The 21,874-nt window shown below is 41.4% G+C and overlaps 2 protein-coding genes across 2 annotated transcripts; one reads left to right on the top strand and one right to left on the bottom strand.

Moving 5' to 3' along the window:
• The first annotated feature begins 565 nt into the window (after window positions 1–565).
• Window positions 566–8,978, top strand: fam217ba (family with sequence similarity 217 member Ba). The gene is made up of 4 exons (XM_064922933.1): window positions 566–1,017; window positions 4,378–4,471; window positions 4,590–4,654; window positions 4,729–8,978. Exons 1-4 carry the CDS (start codon window positions 911–913, stop codon window positions 6,119–6,121), a joined length of 1,659 nt encoding a protein of 552 aa, XP_064779005.1. The 5' UTR covers window positions 566–910; the 3' UTR covers window positions 6,122–8,978.
• ttll9 (tubulin tyrosine ligase-like family, member 9) lies at window positions 7,818–19,983 on the bottom strand. The gene is made up of 14 exons (XM_064922934.1): window positions 19,836–19,983; window positions 19,420–19,466; window positions 18,829–18,921; window positions 18,508–18,619; window positions 17,590–17,775; window positions 17,144–17,212; window positions 16,856–16,946; window positions 16,691–16,731; window positions 16,408–16,495; window positions 15,767–15,825; window positions 15,430–15,626; window positions 10,964–11,077; window positions 9,394–9,518; window positions 7,818–9,198 (listed from the first exon to the last, which is right to left on the bottom strand). Exons 1-14 carry the CDS (start codon window positions 19,848–19,850, stop codon window positions 9,128–9,130), a joined length of 1,308 nt encoding a protein of 435 aa, XP_064779006.1. The 5' UTR covers window positions 19,851–19,983; the 3' UTR covers window positions 7,818–9,127.
• Window positions 19,984–21,874: the final 1,891 nt, after the last annotated feature.

Raw genomic sequence — 21,874 nt, 5'->3', positions numbered from 1 at the left:
AAGATGCGCCCTCATACTTCAATTTTGCCATGCCAACGATATACCTGATTTTATCAGGTTGTCATATGGGAAATGCAGTGGTTGAGCTCATGATAGTAATATTTGTCAGCGTTTTAGTGTGAATTTAGGTTAACATAAATGTACCTACTGAACCTGAAACATATTTAAACGTCTGTATGGTTAAGGATTAAATAGAGAATACAATACAGCATGTGTGTCCTTAAAGCGTCAGTTGTAATGACATCAATTCCCATAATGCTCTTCTATGCTAACAGAACAGGGCCGCATTCAGCAGAACTAAGCGTTGTGTTAGAAACAGTCCTGTTCTGAACGACCAGTTGAATGTTGTGAGTAGGCTATGGTGGCATAGGGGACGATTGTGTGCTGCACGAATTTTGCGATTTGAAATAGGCAGACACATATTGATCACACCTGTCAAACGGGAGCAAACACACTTCAAATTATGTTGAAGAACGATGCGCACCGTTTTAGGGAAATGTGTACGTCATGCAACGTAGCAAATCGTTTAACGAACTGAACGCATCCCAGCAGTGGGCTACGGAACTGTGCCAGACAGGGACCGCAGCAAGTAAACAAGCCCATTCGACACAGTGATAGCGGAAACGAATTTAGGATACAGTTGTTTTATTGATCGGGGGCTCACGTTAGCTGCCGTACACAACACGGCAGTAAACCCTTGAGAAAACTGGAATATTATTACAGTATTTGTTTTCGCACGGGAATAGACTCCTGATATGCGCATTATGCACTGCATCACTTTCGATAATATGGACGATTTTACCCTCAACATGGAGTACCTCATATGGGATTTAGGTTGGCATCTATAGCTACAGTAGGACGTTATTCCGTTGCATTGGACTGAAAGCAGCTGTCCTTGAGCTCCAGGATCATGGGCCCCATTATGCAGGAACGCACTGCCTCCACGGCATTGAAACGCGTTGTTTCCAAAGAGAAGATACGTACGAAGAATTCTGAAAATAACGAACCGATTACGAGGTAATCAATCAAATGTATTATAAAGCCCTTTTTACACCAGTAGTTGTCACAAAGTGTTTATACAGAAACCCATCCTACAACCCCAAAGAGCAAGCAATGCAGATGTAGAAGCACTGGCTAGGAAGAAACCTAGAGAGGAACCAGGCTCTGAGAGCAATTCCTCTTCTGGCTGTACGGGTTAATATTATAAGGGTACATGGCCATTAAGGCCAGATCGTTCAAGATATTCAAACGTCCATAGATGACCAGCAGGGTCGAATAATAATCACAGTGGTTATATAGAGCAGTGGTTTCCAAAACTGTAGTAATGTTCGAGCCACTCAACTTTCATATGAATATACATTAGGTCTGGTAAAATGTATAGAATTGCAAGAAAATTGGGTTTAAAAGTATTTTTTTATCTGCACTTCAGGACAAAATGTGTAGAATTGCAGAACATAAACTTTAAACCTCCAAAGTTCGCTATGCCAACAAGAGGGGTGTGAACAGTTTGTGTCATGAACAGTGCTTGTGCCCATAGAAATAGAAATAGGGGGGTGTATAGAGGGTGCAACAGGTCAGCACCTTAGGAGTAAAAGAGCTAGCTAGCACTTCTTGGGTTGATAATTCATGCATTCCACACAATTTCCCAATTGTGTGTGATTGCGGCCTGCAATTGTTTCTGCATGTGGGCATTCCTGCATCTGTAGGCATGCCCCCTCCCAAAGAGCAAGATATCTTCATGCTTGTGTGACACTTTTGATATTCTGGATTTCCCCTGATTATCTACGTTATTATCTGGGTCAAATGGGAAATAAAAGTATTATTTGAGTTTTTCCGGGGCAAAGGACACTGTCTACTGGTGTTCTAGCTAGCTACCTATCCTGCCTGCTGTGTACCGCCAGAGTCCTAGCTAGCACCACTTGTCCTTCGGGTAAATCCATATGAATTCAATCACTTTTTGACAGCTTCGCTTTTGATTTAAACAAAACTTTGTATACATGTTTGCCCACGGAAGAAATGGTCAGTAAGTTACTTTTTGGACCTCAGTGCCAAATCATTCAGGAGATAGAGGTGCTCGAAGTTGACCCATTTTCCATACCCCACCATACCAAGAGACATCCATGTCTTCATCACTGGAAAATATACAGTAAATGGTTGATATCATTTAAGAGCTTACAAACAGGATGATCATAATGTTATAATTTCCTAAATAAATTCAATAAACATTCCCCAAAAAATGGTACCTTTAAATGTAAAAGATAGAAGAGGAGTAGGTGGCCAGCACATTGCAATAAACTTTATTGAACTTTAAACAGAATGTATGTACAAAATAGTACATAAGGGTGCAGTCAGCATAGTACATCAGGATGCACAACTGCAAAGCATTAACGCGTTGAACACACCGACAACATCATTGCATTTTGGTACACCATAATTACATTCATTTCCAATGAAACGTTGCGTTTGCAGCATTGCAGAGGCAGTTGCAGTGCGTTCGGTGTGGTGCATATGTTGGATTTATCGAACGTATGCGTCAAACTGTATGTGTAGACGGCTTGACAGAAATGGTAGCATAAGGTGAATGTTGAACTTTTGTTGCATACATATCCAGATGATGCTGCGTACTATTTTGCGAAATCGAAGCGTCAGAGTTGAGTGCGGGACGCCTTGATCACACAGATACTGTTGTTGCGCAAAATAGTATGCAGCATAATGTGGAAGTGTGCAACAAAAGTTAAACATTCACCTTCTGCTCCCATATCTGTCAAGCCAGCTACGAACACTGTTTGGCGCATTCACCACACAGAACGCACTGCAACGTAACGCTGCAAGGAAAACACATCGTTCCATTGGAAATAAATGCACTTCAGGTGTACCAAAATGCAGACACTGTTGGTGTGATCGAGGCATAAAAAGATAGATTATGCACTGGTGCGTAAAATACAGTGTAAAAAACACAGGAAGTACACCGTGGCAGTAATCAGCAATTCAGCAGAGCAAGGAATTACACTGTTTGTATTCACTGAATCTCCATCAAAGGACCTTAACCTTTTAACATCAATTATCTAAAAACTTGTAAATGCCAAGTTTTTCAGAACTGCATATGTTGTTGCTTAGAGTCTTCCTCTTAGATTTTTCTGTTGTGTCCCCAATCGGTTGAGACACAACATGCTCTTGAATACAGGGTGGGTGTCATTTAAATCATAGAAATATAATTCATATAATGGACCTGTTCCTTTCAGACCACTGCAATTTAGCTGGTACACCATTTAAATGTAATTGAAATGGTAACTTCTAACTACTACCACAAGGATCCAGCGGTCATGTATTTTCTATTATCTTTATTTCTATGATTTCAATAGTTTCTTATGGAGGATTGAGTATAATTTAAAACAAGATATGCCCATTCAAATCAACATTCTTCTATGTGTGGACCTATAGCTTTCTTTGTCATACTATTTGAAAGTCGAAATTTCAATTTGATTCTATTTTACTACATTTATCAGCCAAAACACGACATCCAACCTTTATTCAAGAGCATGTTGTACCTTAATCGATGGCAGGCACAACCGAAAACCTCAGATTAAGTAAAATTGGGTCTAGTTTCAACATATACGAATATGAAAAAAAAATCTGAGTTTTAGATCATTGACGATGAAGGAAAAAAAACTCTTTTTTTTAATCAAAAATAATTATAAAACAGTTCGGCAGCCCTGTTTTGTAAGTTTTTAAATGATATCAATCTCAACTGTTTATCTTTATCAGTGATGGTATGGTATGTAAAATAGGTCAACTTTGAGCACCTTTTATGTCTTGAATGTTTTAGCATTCAGGCCAAAAAAGTCACTTTCTGAGCACTTCTACAATGGACAAATATGTATGGAAGGTTTTGTTCAAATCAAAAGGGGGGGGGTGTCAAAAAGTGATTGAATTCAAATGGATTAACTCCTTCTCTAACGCCTGCTGAACACCTGCCCTCACCGTGGTTAATAGAACTGTGGAAAACAGTGTCCTAGCTACCTACATATCCCGCATCCTGCTTCCTATGTACCGCCTGTGTCCTAGTTAGCTACACCCAGTTTCCTTCGCTAACATTTGTCGAACACCTGCCCTAGCCATTGTTAACATAACTGCAGGTTGCAATGGCCAACAGGCACTTCTTCTTCTGTGGGGTTTATTGGCAGTTGGCATCCAACGTTATGGTGCATTACTGCCACCTACTGTACTGGCGCGCCACCGCCTCCTGCCTGTATACCGGAGGGGGTTTCTGCAAATTCAGGAATGCCCACATGCAGGAACACTCCAAATTGCGTATAGTGCAAAGAGATAATTACAAGCTCTCTCATGTCTCCTCACTCCACTCTCTTGTTTCAACAGTTCAAAGAAAGCTAACAAGGTGAAGAAGGCAGGAGCTCAGCTCAAGAAGGCCCTTCCAGGTCAGGATAAGGACACTGTGTCGACAATCCAGAGGGTGAGTGACTGGTGGTGAAATCATCTTGCAGATCATGAGGTCTTGTTATGTGGACAATTACCATTAATAACCAGACTAGTATTTGGCAAATAACGTATATGGTACATTTTCTCCTCAGGGCATTCATTCAAAGGGAAGCAGAGTCAAATCTGGCACTACTCGAAACACTAGCAAACTGGCAAGGTAAGTTTATAGGGGAACCCTTTCTTAAAATGACTCAGTCCAGTCAAATCCTTAATAACACTAACTCTCCACAGCCCTCAAGAAGGAGGCTTGAAGTCTAAACCACTCACACACTCCTCCACACAGAGGCAAGAGAAGCGAGAGGTTCAGCGAACGTCCCCATGTTGCGGTGAGTTAGATCAGAACAATGGGGTACTGGGCCGAAGTCGGAAAGCTCTCTCTCTGCCCCTTTCCCCTATACCTGGGCTGCGCCAGGGGCCAATGCGGCTTCACACACACACTCAAGTCCCCACCCTGGAGTCCCTCAGGCAGTTTGAGCAGAAGGAAGTCGACTCGGACAGCGCCAGTGACCTGTCAGACTCAGAGAGACTGCCTGTACTCCCCTCCCCCTGTACCCCCTGCACCCCACCCCATCTCAACCTCCGCGCTGAAGTGATTAACTCCAGCGACTTCCCCCCAGCCTTCCCAGGACCACACGGGGCCACGAGCGACAACGACAGCGTCAGCTACAACTACCCTGACTTCCTGCCTCCTCCCTTCAACACCTGGAGCCTACGCCAGCTGGCTGTGTTCCTCCACACGGAGGGCCGAGGCGCACCTCGCCCCAAACCTGTGGGGCCCCTGGAGAAGTACCTGGAGAGGCTGCTGCAGTTGGAGTGGCTCCAGATCCAGACTGTGCAGGCGGAAGCCTGCCGACCTGCCGGGGTCCGTCCTAGGGCCCTGGGCTTCCCCTCTGCCACCACCACGAACGCACCTCGGCCCCACACGGCGCCACCCAGCCGCCTCAGCTCCCCCAAAGGCCTGAGGCAGTGTCAGCGCGCCTTCCCGCTTGCCCCTCACAACCCCCCCTCGCTGGCAGCACAGCAGCTCTCCTGCCTCCCAGTCTGCCCCCATTGTCACATCCGCTACCCTCTGTGCAACGGGAGCTGCTCCTCCTATGCCTACCAGCGCCACTCGCGCCTCAGTCCCCTGCTGGAGCGCCGAGCCAGGCCCGGGGTTCCCCCGAAGAGGAGCAGCAGTGAGAGCCGGGTCACTTCCTCTGAGAGTAGGGCTACTGGCTGCAGTGGAGGAGGACAGACTCCAGGTAGCCCCTCGGCAGGAAGAAGCCACGTCAGACACATGCAGGCGGTTGGCAACATCCGTAAACCCGCCCAGGAGCCAGGCACTAACGGTAAAGGTCAGGCCAGTGTGAAGAAAGGCCGCGCCAGAGCCAATTCGGAAGCCGAGGTGAGGAAGGAGTCCAGTACGGCTAAGGCGGGTGTGGAGAAACACACACACTCTGGAAGTAAACGAGAGGCTAACACGATCAAGAGGGTCGAGAAAGGCTGTCAGAGGACAGAAACAGGAAGTCAGGCATCTAAAAGTGGGGTTAAAAGAACAGTAAAAGAGCCACTCTCTCTCTTCAAGGCACCGTTGTCTGCCAAAGCGAATGGAAAAGCAAAGAATGTTCACTTTATTGCAAAGTAACCACATTTCCTGGCTCAGTACAGGAGCTTAAAGTTATGCTTGATAAAGTTCTATATAATATACAGTGCCTTCAGAAAGTATTCATATCCTTTTACTTTTTGTCGTGTTACAGCCTGAATTCAAAATGGATTAAATATATTTTCTCTCAACCATCTACATAAAATGCCCCATAATGACAAAGTGGAAACGTGTTTTTCGAAATGTTTGCAAATGTATTGAAAGTTAAATACAGAAACATCTCATTTATGTAAGTATTCACACTCTTGAGTCAATGGGGCTCCCAAGTGGCGCAGCGGTCTAAGGCACTGCATCTCAGTGCAAGGGGCGTCACTGGAGTCCCCCATCATTGTAAATAAGAATTTGTTCTTAACTGACTTGCCTAGTTAAATAAATAAAAATACATGTTAGAATCACCTTTGGCAGCAATTTACAGCTTTGAGTCTTTCTGGGTAAGTCTCTAAGAGCTTTGCACATCTGGACTGTACAATATTTGCGCATGATTATTATATATATATTTTTAAAATCCCTGTGAAGTTCGTTGTTGATCAGTGCTAGACAGCCATTTTCAAGTCTTGCCCTAGATTTTCAAGCCGATTATAAGTAAAAACTGTAACTAGGCCACTTGGGATCATTCAATGTCGTCTTGGTAAACAACTTTTAGGTTATTGTCATGCTGAAAAGTGAACTTGTCTCTCGGTGTTTGTTGGAAAGTAGACTGAACAAGGTTTTCCTTTTGGATTTTGCCTGTGCTTATCTATATTCTGTTTCTTTTTATCCTAAAAATAACTCCATCATCCTTGTCGATGACAAGCATACCCATAACATGATGAAACCACCACCATCATGCTTGAAAATATAGAGTGGTATTCAGTGATGTGTTGGATTTGCCCCAAACATAACGTTTTGTATTAAGGATATAAAGTTAATTTCTTTGCCACATTTTTTTTTTTTTTGCAATAGTACTTTAGTGCCTTGTTGCAAACAGGATGCATGTTTTGCAATATTTGTATTCTGTTCAGGTTTCCATCTTTTCACTCTGTCATTTAGGTTAGTATTGTGGAATAACTACAATGTTGTTGATCCATCCTCAGTTTTCTCCTATCACAGCCATTAAACTCTAACTGTTTTAAAGTCACCATTGGCCCCATTGTGAAATCCCTGAGCGGTTCCCTTCCTCTCTGGCAACTGAGTTAGGAAGGACGCCTGTATCTTTGAAGTGACTACATTGTGACTACACTGTATTGATACACCATCCAAATTGTAATTAATAACTTCACCATGCTCAAAAGGATATTCAATGTCTGTATCTACCAATAGGTGCCCTTAGCAAGGCATTGGAAAACATCCCTGGTCTTTGTGGTTGAATCTTTGTTTGAGATTCCTGAACTTATTTAGGCTTGCCATAACAAAAGGGTTGAATACTTATTAACTCAAGCTTTTCATCCGTAATTAATTAGTAAAAATGTTCTAAAAACATAATTCCACAGTGAAACAGGCTCTGCCAGTGATACAAAATCTTAATTTAATCCATTTGAAATTCAGGCTCTAACACAACAAAATATGGAAAATGTCAAGGGGTGTGAATACTTTCTGAAGGCGCTGTAACTGTTTTACTGCTGTTTAAATCACTATGCTAGCTGTTTGCAACTTTCAAAAGGTCAAATAACAAATATATAATCATCTATTTCATGTAGACTTGATTTTAAGTGATAGTTTAATAGGTCAAAGAATAAAAACATTGCCAACATGTTGTACTGTAACAATCTTGCACTGTAACAATTTTGGTTTGGCCAATACACGCAAGCCTTTACATGGAGCTTGGACCATGATATCTGATATTATGATCTAATGTGTGAAGTAAATATTTTTTCCCAGACATGTTTATTTCAGACTGTAATCAATTCAGGCTTTTAGGCAAACTGAAGACTTTGGGCTCAAGGCACTTTGCACTGTACAGCCAGTTTTGTCAGTACAGGTTATTGATGTTGAAAAGTAGACAACATATAGGCCTATTATTAGTCAACCATTAATTATTTAGTCAGCAAGTAGGCTGATCCACAGAGCCTGAGGTTCACTCAAAATAGCCATCATCACCGGTCTAGTGGAGCTGTTTCTGGTGTTGGAATGTATTTGTTCCTTTATTCTCTCACTCTATGTTTTTCCTTTGTTGTTTGACCATCGTGTATCTTTCTTTGGTGCCTCATTTGTTTCTGTGTCTAAGAGTTTAATGGTTGAATACAGGGAGAGACAAACTTTGAGATATTGTTGGAATGATGGTTTATTGGTTCAATATGAATGATATACTCTATTCAAGGTATACTTGTGTAAGGGCTTTCTCTTGTTTGAATAGACTTTAATTGACATTGTCTATTACAAGTATAATTTGCATAGGGCTAAGCTCTTTTTTTGTGTTCAAGAGAGACAGTCTAATGTTTGCTACGAATGTAAATGCGTATTTTTCCAAATTTTGTACACCATAGTTCTATTTATGATAGATATTGTGTTAATCACATTTTGATTCGCATTTGTCATTGACATTTATGTTTACAGTTTTGGGTAGGAAAAAATGTTAAGCAAAAAAGCTGAATGTATAGTGTTTTGCATAATTTAACAGTTATTCCATTTGTTTACATTAGAACGTCTATCAATGTATTGTACTTTATGTGGAATTTATACATGTAATAGTCGTATTGTGTTAAATCGCACTTTATTTATTCAATATTAATGTAAAGTATCTAAGCCATAGATCAGGGAGTAGAGTTGTCGTAAACATTCACACGCACACAGAAAGTGGTGCATATTTTCTCAATGTTGAATGCAGTTGTTTGTAAGGCATAGAAATAAATATGCTTTGCACTGAATCATCGAGTGATGTCATTGTGTGAGTGTGACCTCACCATCTATGAGTGAGGTTGTAAGAAAATACATATTTATGAAATATTGATGGAAACTGTGGTGATATGTAGGCTTGCTGATTTCAATTCGAAAATCTTTTTGGGTAGTGTGTCATATCCTCTTCTTGCTTGGAAATGGTTTTAGAAGCTGACGGAGTTGCTTCTTTCTGTCATTTACACAGCCTGTTGTGGAGAAAACAGTTGTCAAAACACAACCTGATATTATGCTCTCTCTAAGGTGAGAAGCAAATGTATTGAAGTGTAAAAATTCATGTTTAAGAGACAATCATTTTCTATGAGGCTTTTTTGTTTGACTGACATGAGATGAACTTGAACCCAAGTGTGGTGACTGAGAGTAACAGTTTAAGCCAGACTTACCGAGGTGTGTGTTTGCAGTGAAACAGGCACTGCCCAGTGTCTCTAGGTTGACATCTTCTCTGTAGACGGGTCCATCGTTCCACATAAGGTCATAGCCACCAACCCTCTTCTCTCTGCCAGTCAATCTAAGGAGAACAACCAATGAGAGAATATAGATGATAGGAAAAATAACACCAAATCACTTTCCCCTATTAAGTAGTCTCGGGAAGTGCTGTTACCTTAGGTCTGGGAACAATAGGGGATTTTCTTGGCAACTTCGAAAGGGGAGAAGAAAATCTTTCAGGGAGGATGCTCTTCAGACAGACAACTCTCCCAACAAATCATACATTTGGGTAGGCTCAGCTTAAAATGCAGGCAGGAATTGTGCCCTTGATATACTGTCACCCCGGAAACATGAAAGAGGTGGACCCAACGTGAACGCAGATAGCTAGGCTAATTATAGCCACAGCCAGTCAGTGGTGGAAAGCTTGTAACACTAACGTTCGCTGTCATGGCTCATGCAAACTACTAACTTGGAAAATACACATTGAAAATATTCTCTGCCAGCTCCATCTAGCTAGCTGTCTGGTGGGGATATTTATACCAGTGTACAATCGGAAAAGGCGGTGAAGTAAGAAAGCTGGATTTCCTGCTTTCCTGTCCATTTCCGACTATACCAACTGAACGTTTGTATCGGTGCAGACATGTATGTTGGAACATTGTTCATGCGGGAGGTAATCCATCTGCACAGGGAGACTACCAATCAAGTCTTCTCATCAGTGGAAAGTAACGAAGATAGGAAAGGAGCAAGCCAATATTTGGATCCAATTCCATCACTCAAGGCAACCACACTGCGGGTCACTCAGAATGTTGATACTGAATATTTTGAGGCTAGGTCAATATCTAGTGACAATTGCAGTCTGCACTGGAGCTTATAGGGTATGTGAGGTGTAACGCGGTTTATGTTAATACAGAGTAAACATTCTGAGTTGAACCTGTAGTGTGGTTTCCCTTTTAAAAGGGAAAACTCAAATTCATGCCTACTGGTTTCCCAAATGACGTCTACCCTAATCCAGAGATATTCAGCTCTATCACTAGGGGGCCATTTTGTCTGTGGATTTTTCAGTAGTTGTCCAGTATTTTAGCTGTCCAGATCTTCTAGGAAATATGACCTATACAAAATGAGTGAAATAGATTCTCCCTTCTGTGAACCCCTGTCTGAACAGTTGATTTGCCAGTTCATCCAATGAGACATATCGGCCAAAGTGTGAGAGGTCAACTTTTTGAAACAGTCTGTTTCAGATATAGGTTTGAGAAGGGGTATTACAGTGGTTATTCTCTAATTTATGCTTTGGCCACAAATACAAATAAAGGACTTGTGACTCAACAACATTATTTGGCTATGAGTTCACAGAAAGAGCTTTTAAAAACTATATTTTCCCTGGAGAGTTACTTTAAAACCAAAATAATGTCACCAATTGGCCTGAGAATCTTGATTTCCGAGGTCTAAATCAGTGGCTAAATCAAAAGCAAAGAAGGAAACCAGTAGGTATATTGGCCCTGGGATGAGTATCCTTTCCCCACTCCCTACCTGCCCTCCATATCCACAATGTGTAAGGTGTCCTCCAGCAGACAACACTTCATCTCATAGTCCTCTTGGCTGCTGGCGGTGAGAGAGGGAGAGGCGTTCACCTCTATCAGCCACCTGTGGAGAGACACAAATTAGGAATTGCAATCCGACTTGAATGTTTGCACCAGTCTCCCATTGACATCAATGAAAGATTAAGTGAAGAGTTGCGTCCGCTTATAATTCTGAATTGGCCTAAAAGAGATTAAGGATGACGGCAATGATCTAACATTAAGATGATCCAAGAATTGTGACAGACCTCGCTACCACTTTACATTGTGGACACACCAACAGATCCACGGATGACGCAATCGCCATTGTACGGCAGACTGCCCCTAAATACCTATGTCAGAATGCTGTTCATTGACTACAGCTCAGCCTTCAACACCATAGTGCCCTCCAAGCGCATCACTAAGCTCAGTGCCCTGGGTCTGAACCCCTCCCTGTGCAACTGGGTCCTGAACTTCCTGATGGGTCGACCTCAAGTGGTGAAGGTAGGTAAGTTAGGCAACACCTCCCCACAGAAGTGCGTGCTCAGCCCCCTCCTGTACTCCCTGTTCATCCATGACTGCTTGGCCATGCAGGTCTCCAACTGAATCATCAAGTTTGCTGACGACAACAGTGGTAGACCTGATTACCAACAATGACGAGTCGGCCTACAGGGAGGACGTTGGAGCTCTGGCGGAGTGGTGCCAAGAAAATAACCTCTCCCTCAACAAAACGAAGGAGCTGATCGTGGACTACAGGAGAAAGCAGAGAGAGCACGCTATCCACATCGACGGGACCACAGTGGAGAGGGTCAAAAGCTTCAAGTTCCTCAGCGTGCACATCACTGATGACCTGAAATGGTCCCTTCACACAGACAGCATGGTAAAGAAGGCACAACAGTGCTTCCTCAACCTCAGGAGGCTGAAGAAATGTGGCTTGGCCCCTAAGACCCTTACAAACTTCTACAGATGCACCATTGAGAGCATCCTGTCAGGCTGTATCACCACCTAGTATGGCAATTGCACTGTCCGCAACCGCAGGGCTCTCCAAAGGGTGGTGTGGTCAGCCCAACGCATCATCGGGGGCACACTGTCTGCCCTCCAGGACATCTACAACACCGGTGTCATTGGAAGGCCAAGAAGACCATCAAGGACCTCAGTCACACGAGCCACGGCTTGTTCACCCCGCTACCATCTAGAAGGTGGAGACAGTACAGGTGCATTGAAGCTGGGACCAAGAGACTGATAAACAGCTTCTATTGTATCTCCAGGCCATCAGACTGTTAAACAGTCGCCACTAGCTGGCTTCCGCCCAGTACCTTGCCCTGAACCTTATACACCTTTCAAACCATGACATTTTCCTGCCAACTTTAGCATCCCGCCAACTTTTCTTTATATATGAAAAGGTATTGTCGGTGACAAAGCCTATACTTATATTTCTTCCAACCGACCTAGTCATGATTGCAGTAAAGCTCTGCCTACGCTCTTAAACTCTTGATGGTTGCTAGGCAGCGCCCGTTACTACTATCATCCCGGCAGTTCTTAACTTTGCGAGGCATGTCTCACCCATCTCTTCGCATAGCTCACCACATGCACTGCTTTCTTAACCACAACTGGATGGATCCATAAAGAATTACTGTGGGACTAAATGTACCTGAACGACAAAAATATTGGAATAAAGTAGGCTAATACAATTGATGGCATCAAATTGTTGCTTGCTAAAACTAAAAGTCATCCAATTGATTGAAGCAATAGCCTACCCGCGTGTGGTGAACTATTTCAGCACTGTTTTGTGCTGTTTTGAGACAAGCGTGGGGTCTTGATAAATCAACCAATATCTCCATTTGGATATTGTTTAGGCTACAATTAGGCTATGGAAATGTTAGCTAAGTTGAGGTGAGTGCTGCGCATGATCATCTTTTCTAGTTGACTGATTTATTAGCACTGATCAGAACATTTTGCCAGCATGTTGGTCCTCCCGAGTGGCGTGGAGTGGCGCAGCGGTCTAAGGCACTGCATCTCAGTGCTTAAGGAGTCACTAGAGACACCCTGGTTCAAATCCAGGCTGTATCACAACCGGCGGTGCACAATTGGACCAGCATCGTCCGGGTTTGGTCGGTGTAGGCCGTCATTGTAAATAAGAATTTGTTCTTAACTGACTTGCCAGGTTAAATTGAAAAATTAACAAGTGGGTTATTTTGCTCTTCACTCTATGTCAATTAGTAGCCTAGGCCTACTCCCCACCAAAAGACTGTGGCAAGTCTTAACAAATCAATGTGATTCGTTTCACTGAATCTCCATCTGTATATTTGGTTAATTCTCTGGATGGGCAAATAAGTGGAGGGGGTATCACTCATCTATTTGTTTGCTCATCTACAGTGCCTTCAGAAATAATTCACACCCCTGGACTTTTTCCACATTACAGTCGTATTCTAAAATGTATTAAATATTTGTTTTCTCTCATCATTCTACACACACCATTCTATTATGACAAAGGGAAAACAGATTTCTATAAAATGTTGCACATTTTTAAATTAAATAACAGATATGCCTTATTTACATAGGTAGTCAGACCCTTTGCTATGAGACTCGAAATTGAGCTCATATGCAAACAATTTCCATTGATCATCCTTGAGATGTTTCTACAACTGGATTGGAGTCCACCTATGGTAAATTCAATTGATTGGACATGATTTGGAAAGGCACACACCTGTCTATTTAAGGTCCCACAGTTGAAAGTGCATGTCAGAACAAAAACTAAGCCACGAGGTCAAAGGAATTGTCTGTAGAGCTCCGAGACAGGATTGTGTCGAGGTACAGATCTGGGGAAGGGTACCAAAAAATGTCTGCAGCATTGAAGGTCCCCAAGAACACCATCATTATTAAACTGAAAAAGTGTGGAACCACCAGGACTCGACCGAGAGCTGGCCGCCCGGCCAAACTGAGCAATCGGGGGAGAAGGGACTTGGTCAGAGTGGTGACCAAGAACCCAATGGTTACTGTGACAGAGCTCCAGAGTTCCTCTGTAGAGATGGGAGAATCTTCCAGAAGGACAACCATCTCTTCAGCAGTCCACTAATCAGGCCTTTATGGTAGGATGGCCAAACGAAAGCCACTCATCAATAAAAGGCACATGACAGCCCGCTTGAAGTTCCGTCAAAAGGCACCTACAGGATTCTCTGATCTGATGATACAAAGATTGAACTCTTTGGCCTGAATGTCAAGCGTCACGTCTTGGAGGAAACCTGGTACCTATGGAAAAGCATGGTGGTAGCAGCATCATGCTCTGAGGATGTTTTTCAGTGGCAGGGACTGGGAGACTAGTCAGGACTGAGGGAAAGATGAATGGAGCAAAGTACAGAGAGATCCCTGATGAAAACCTGCTCCAGAGCGCTCAGGACCTCAGACTGGGGTGAAGGTTCACCTTCCAACAGGACATCGACCCTAAGCACACAGCCAAGACAACGCAGGAGTGGCTTTGGAACAAGTCTCAATGTCCTTGAGTGGCCCAGTCAGAGCCCGGACTTGAACCCAATCGAACATCTCTGGAGAGACCTGAAAATAACTATGCTGCGACGCTCCCCATCCAACCTGACAGAGCTTGAGGATCTCCAGAGAACAATGGGAAAAACTGAAATACAGATGTGCCAAGCTTATAGCGTCATACATACCCAAGAAGACTCAAGGCTGTAATCGCTGCTGAGTACTGAGTAAAGGGTCTGAATACTTATGTAAATGTTACATCAGTTTTTATTTTTAATACATCTGCAAATGTTTTTGTTTTGTCATTATGGATTCTTGTGTGTAGATTGATAAGAAAAACAAACAATTTAATCCATTTTAGAATAAGGCTGTAACATAACAAAATGTGGAAAAAGTTAAGGGGCCTGAAAACTTTCCAAATGCACTGTATATATACTGTGTATATATACAGTACCAATCAAAAGTTTGGATACATCTACTCAAAACATGGATGTTGATTAAGGCAGCCCAACGTACCTCTCTGATTCAGAGGGGTTGGGTTAAATGCGGAGACATATTTCAGTTGAAGTGATTTAGTTGTACAACTGACTAGGTATCCCCCTCTCCGTTTCATTCAAGGGGTTCTTTATTTTTACTATGTTCTACATTGTACAATAATAGTGAAGACATCAAAACTGTGAAATAACACATATGGAATCATGTAGTAACCAAAAAAAGTGTTGAACAAATGAAAATATATTTATATTTGAGATTCTTCAATGGAGCCACCCTTTGCCTTGATGACAGCTTTGCACACTCTTTGCATTCCCTCAACCAGCTTCATGAGGTTCCTTCCTACATAAACGTCAGATTTATAAAGCAATTCAGTGGTTACATACTGGGCTCAGACTGGCTAAGGTTTTGCATTAGAAATGCAGTCAGTTGGTGGAGAATGAGGAGGGAGGTGTGCGTGTGTCTCACGGTTTGAGGTCCTGATCCAGTAGGATGTCATAGCCATAGAGCTCAAAGCAGTGTTTGTCGTTGATGATTACTTTCTGCACACTCTGCAGGCTACGGACAAATATGTTGTCAACGTCCTTAAACAGAGTCTCTATGGTCTCTGTGCCATGCCTCGCAGTCAGGTATCGCCGAAGCTGCTGCATCTGCCACTTACAGCCCTACACACACGGAAGGGAGAATAGAGGGAGAGATTCATAGCAAAGTCATTTATTCTTAAATTGTGTTTAGCAGTGGTCTTACTAAACATTCGGATTAGATTACCCCACAACATTGTGACTTTTGAAGGAATTCTACACACCTTTTCAGGATCATAATCTGGTGCTGTTTTTTGCACTGCCACATTGGTGAGATGGACATCTTAGAAGAAGCATTAAGGAGACGTTCTATTTGCCTAGTCCCAGATCTGCTTGTACTCCATTTGCTGTCATTGCCAAGCCAAACAATTTCTTAAAAAACAGTTTTTGCTTTGTCATTATGGGGTATTGTGTGTAGATTAATGAGGGGGGAAAATTATTTAATCCATTTTAGAATAAGGCTGTAACGTAACAAAATGTGGAAAAGGTCAAGAGGTCTGAATACTTTTGGAATGTGCTATATGACAGGATAACGAGTGACAAGGAGTTGGCATGATGGCACAAACAGACTGGCACTGGAGAAAGAGATGATGGAGAAATAGTAGAACAGAATTTGGGTCAAATGTATTTAAATTCCAGGCAATTCAAAAGACTCAAATTGTTACAGACAATTTATTATTAGGATTCCGGATTTAATCCTGAATTGAGTCAAGATGAAAGAGCCGACCGTTGGGAGTTTGTTTCTAAGGAAAAGACAATTATTATTATTTGGCTGCAGAACAGTCGACTACTGTGTGCAGATAACTGTTCTTAAACAATAACTCAGCTCACATACAAGGCTGTAATGAGGTAAGGAGAAGGATACACTGGTCATCAATGCTGGTGAGAGAGAATCGGGTGCTGGAGAATCGGGCAAAACCATCTCGATATAACCATGCCTTCAGTGGGATATACTAAGATGCACACAAATGAATTATAGTTAACAGTGTTAGATTGACATATTTTACAGCATGTTGCTTACTTCATCAGTTGACGTGTGTCAAGCCCATATGAGTGAAGTGCTTAAATCCAATGATCTACCAAAATGGTTTTTAGATTTGATTACTTTGATTTTGATTCATTTAGTGATTGAGAAGACCGAAACTTACTGATGTAACCAATACATAAACCCTCAAGTCAAATTTTCTCCCTATTTAAGGAAAGGTCATAAAAAGAGAACATTAGAGAAGAGCAATGCAGAAATATCAAAATAATCCATTGTGTAATAATTTATTCCAAACTTAGACCTATTATCAAACTTAAGTTTAATGCACCACTGATAAGGTAGGGATTTTCTATGTAGCGCTGTGCAACGTAGCTCTCCACTTGAGTCTCATCTCTCTGCTCCTCTGAGCGACTCCCATCCTGTACAAACACAAACATACAGTGTCAGTGTGTGTTTCTTTGTCTGTCTGTCTTTAAAAAAAAATGTTTTATTTATTTTTAACAAACATGAACATAAACCATGTAAAAGTTAAGGGAAACAAACTATAAGACATCTACATTGCACAACAATCATATAATGTCATGTTTCCATTTATTATATTACCGCATGGTGTTACCTTTTTCCAGTCCATGATGTCTTTCAGTTTTTGAAATAGGAAAATGCCCTTCCCCTGAGATCTTGCAACCTGAACAAAGATTGATAGAGGGAGTTGAACTTCATAACTATAGTATAAAGATACAAATGTATTATGTTAGTGCATAATGTAAAAGCAATAGTTTTGTTTTGTCTACTCTTCTTATTACTGATGGCAACCTAATGCACCTAAGCTTGTGTGAATTGTCACGTTCACTGTTGAAAATAATGTATTTGTAGATTTATAGATTTAGTGCACAGGTATGTTCTGGTTGTATGATTGTTCTGTGTTTTTTTTTATACTGGAGCTGCCTTGTTTGCCACATTTCCCTTGGAAAATATATGTTTTTGCATCTCTGATGGGAATGGATAAAATAAAGGTTTGACAGGCCTATATTAAACAACAAAAAAATCTGCAGGTCCTTTCACCGGTTTCATGATCCAGGTGCTGCCCGGACTCCGTTTGAACTCTTCCACAAAGAGGTGGTATTCACTGGGTAGTTCAAAGGTTCGGGGGAAAAAGTCACATTTGGACGCTTCAATGCGGCCAGCTTCCCTCTCAAGGGTTTTGCGGTACCTCTTCAGGTTTTTCACCATTAGGTTCTTGCGTGTCAGCTGCATGATAAAACAAATTAAGACTATGATACAGTACAAACATAAGTGATACATTATGAGGGCCAATCTGTGATTGGTACATCCATTTTTTGACTCTTAAATTAATGATAGCCTATATACACATTGACTCTTTAAGAAATGCCTTATGATCTTACTTAAACTAATAATATTTTTGATCTCAGAGATGGATGGTCAGTCCCTTCATCCAGAAGTCTATCTCACTATGAATTTGAGAGTGGTTGCCTTTCTCCAGCCCCATTCCTCAGCTGTTTACCAAAACAGTGTGGGGTGAACTCCTTTGTTTGAACTGCAGATTGCCCTTATAATACATGACTATAAATAAGAGTGCCACATGGGAAAATATGTTCAAATCACACCTGCTGTCCATATATGCTAACAGCTATTTTTACAATACATGGTAACACTACTGTATGATCCTTGTGCATCTTAAAAGCTTTCAAAACAGCTTAGACATAATGTCCCCCATAGGCAGTGATAAACATGAACCTTATGGACACCGGCAAAATATTATATGAGGCTAGTTAATGAGGCTAGTCAGGCACAACTTCTGCACATGACAAAATATTTGCCTGTCATCTAACAAGCATACATATGACGGCTGTTATAGCCTAATGTCTTTTGTAGGCTAGTGTTGTAAAGGCTTTATGAATACATAGATAAGGGGGCCCCACATTAAGTGTTACTGACTAATCTATAATGGTACTGACTGACCTCATAATGATTGCGGAAATGGCATATCCTCACGTGTTCTTCCATGTAGGAGTGGTCGAAATTCTCCCTCAGCCACCCAACATCACACCAGTTAAAATCCCATTCTCCATCACTGCGCTCACAGATATATACACACAAAAAAACATGGGCATTTGACATCTTGTAATGTAGGCTAAGTCACTCAGGATACAATACGCTATTTAAAATGCTCACACACACAGGATACAATATGCTACAAAGACTAATCACAATTCAATGTAGTGGATGCACGCACACACACACATTGTGGCTACATCATTAAGTCTAGCCTACACAACTCACTCTTTGACCTCCATCCAGCCTGGTCTTTGTCGCAAGACATCCTGAATGGTGTTTGTTAGGCCACATTTGTAACGTACACAACTTCTTCCATCCCTATGGAGTCAACAAGTGGTTTGTTAGTATCTTCCATTGCCAGGCTATGTCACAAACATCAGCCATCCAACATCACACCAGATAAAATCACATTTGCCATTACTGTGATCACATATCACAAATCATATGCATTTTACTTCTTGTCATGTAAGTAAGTCCGTCTACACTAAGAAAAAAAAGTTATATCTAGAACATAAATGGGTTATTCGGCTGTCCCCATAGGAGAACACTTTGAAGAACCCTCTTTTGGTTCCATGTAAAACACTTTCTTCTTAAAGTGTGTACACACAATATAGCTAGTAAAATGCAAATAAACAAAACACACACACACAGCTAATAGCATTAGCCTACAGTGGCTATCATGAATTAACTAGCTGGGTGTCAAAATGAATGTAAAATTGTCTATGTACTGTCAGATGTTTCCAATCATGCTAGTGAGTAACGTTAAGTAGCTAACGTTAGCTGGTTAATAACAACCATATTTGTAGAACAACTCACCCCTCTCTTCTTTTTTGATAACCATAAGGACCCTTGTATCCAGCAGTCTGGTAAAACAATGAATGATTTAAGATAGCTAGCCATTCACAATTGCCTGAACAAGCTAATAAATTAGCTAGCTAGACATTGAACGTTAGTTGATTATCTTCGCTAAAGTTCACAACAGAGACTAAGCTAAATATATCTGCCTCTGAGTCGGACACAATGAGGTCGTGACCAGACCAGCCTAGGCAGCTGATAATCGGCGCTAGATCTGCTCTAGAGCCCACTATCGGCTGCCTAGAAGAACCAGAGCCTTCAGCTTCACCAGTATCAGAACCACAGGTCAAAATGCGCTAACAGTAACGTTAACGTTGCTAAAGTTGGCTGCACAGAGCAATCATACATTTTCACCACCTTATTCTGGGCTTTCCCACCTTATTCTTTGACATGTTTTCGTGGTAGCATTCGCCACATCTGTTTACCGGGGTCAGCTAAAAGGTTAATTAGCTAAATGTTTAGCTAGAAGCATTAACGTTAGCTAGCTGTCGAGTAGTTTGACCAGAGATACTAGAAAGGAGTAGCTAGTTCGTATCTACCTGGTTTGACAACACATGTTGTCATGGCAACCTCATGAATGAAAAAACTGTATTTATAATCATGAATTCCAATGAATTAAGAACATTGAACATTTATTTACATATTTCCCAAATCATAGGAAGAGAGAAAAGGCGTACAGCACTGGTAGACTCCCTTTTAAGTCAGTACAAGACACACTAACGTCACGCACAGACGCGCTTTTGGATGCGCTACTAATGCAGCCTTCAAACCAACTGGAAGCTCGGAAACCTCCATATTCAGTGCGTTCAAGACAATTGGGAACTAGGAGAAAACAAGCTCCAACTGGGAAAATTAGTTTTCAACGGTCCTCTAACTCGGGAATCCAAGTCGGGAACTTAGGCCTCTTTCTAGAGCTCCGATTTTACGACTTTAAGATTACTGACGTCAGTTTCTCGTTTTTCCCCAAGTTCTCAGTTGTCGTGAACGCACCATAAGAAAGCCATCATCATCATTATCATCATCATCTGCGCCCATTCCACATAGCCTATATTTACGTTTTTATTACTTATAAACAAACACACTTAAGGTTCTCATACGCATTTAATTACGTTTTGATTACTGCTTTAATAACAGTCGCAAAGACGATATTTGGTTGTGATCTTTGCTTATATAACTATTTTGGATGCAGCATTTGTTAGCTAGAATGCTAACGCTCATTGACATAGGCTGTAGCAAAAGCTAGCCAAAGAGCCAATTTACTACAGCTGGAACAACGAGACAGATATTTCACCTGATGTATAAATGTGAAGCATCCGCTTGGCGTTTCCACTCAGTACCATATATGGTGATGAGAGAAAGCCCAGGGGCCGGCTGTGAGAGATCGATTTTGGGCGACATTCTGCTCATTTTCTCATCTATGAAACATTTGATATCCATACAGTTTTCTGTTTCCAAAACTACAACCTGTAACAAACAGAGTGGACGGAGTTTCTTTTTTTTTTTTTTTGCGTTGTCTAACGAATATTTTAAAATAATGCTATAACGAGCCAATAGGATCTCACTAGCTCGTGCTTGGCTCTGCCCACCGAGTTTTCTGCACACGTATGATTCATTTGCTTCCATTGGAAACGACGTGTTCTGGTCTATCTTGGTTTATTAATATAAAAAAAATATTAGATTGCACTGGTTGACATTGAAGTGTTTAAAAAAAAAGTATAATTACAGAAAATACAAGCAGGTAGAAAAACTCTGTCATAAAAAACAAATACATTCATCAGTATAATGTCCTCAATTCGATTTCTGAATAGCACTACAGGAACCAAAACATCACATTTAAGAAAATTTTTAAGATTGTTCCACAAATAAGTTGCAAGAAAAGTTAAACCTGATTTACCTAACACGGTAAAGACCAAAGGAATTTTCAGAGATAGCCATCCCCGAGACCGAGTGTGGTCACTCATAAGACTAATGTTTAGTAATGATGCTAGGTAAAGTGGGAGTATTTGTAAAAGAGCTTTATACATGAAAACATAGCACTGTATCACCCTATGTGACATCAAAGAGGGCCAACTAACTTTCTGGTTGAGAATGCAGGGATGAGTACTAAAACTGTCGCCAGTAATAAAGTGCTATGTTAAAATGCATCTAACGGCTTTAATGAAGTGGCAGGTGCATTCATATAGCCTGGTCTAAGCCAATTGAGGAAAGCTTCTGAATTAGCAGTGAGTGATCAACAGTTTTGAAGGCCTTTGACAGGTTAATGAAGAGGACAGCACAATGTTGCATTTTATCCACATAACTTATAACTAGGGATGCAGCAGAAATACTGATATGACCTGGTCTAAAACCTGACTGATGTACATTTAGAATACATTTCAAAGATAACAAAGATTTTAGCTGAGAATTTAATCAAGGA

The sequence above is a fragment of the Oncorhynchus masou genome, chromosome 18, assembly GCF_036934945.1.
Source record: "Oncorhynchus masou masou isolate Uvic2021 chromosome 18, UVic_Omas_1.1, whole genome shotgun sequence".
In the NCBI taxonomy this organism is placed as follows: Eukaryota; Metazoa; Chordata; class Actinopteri; order Salmoniformes; family Salmonidae; genus Oncorhynchus; species Oncorhynchus masou.
This window is presented reverse-complemented; position numbering and strand designations above follow the sequence as displayed.

Bases quoted from the DNA above. Each gene is read 5' to 3' on its own strand.
- fam217ba (XM_064922933.1), top strand. From the start codon at position 911: ATGGGCCCCATTATGCAGGAACGCACTGCCTCCACGGCATTGAAACGC. The intron at 1,018-4,377 runs GTAATCAATCAA...TTGTTTCAACAG, and splicing joins AATAACGAACCGATTACGAG to TTCAAAGAAAGCTAACAAGG. The intron at 4,655-4,728 runs GTAAGTTTATAG...AACTCTCCACAG, and splicing joins AACACTAGCAAACTGGCAAG to CCCTCAAGAAGGAGGCTTGA.
- ttll9 (XM_064922934.1), bottom strand. The intron at 15,826-16,407 runs GTATCCTTCTCC...GCTTCTTCTAAG, and splicing joins CACCAGCATTGATGACCAGT to ATGTCCATCTCACCAATGTG. The intron at 9,519-10,963 runs GTAGGGAGTGGG...TGTTCTCCTTAG, and splicing joins ATTGTGGATATGGAGGGCAG to ATTGACTGGCAGAGAGAAGA.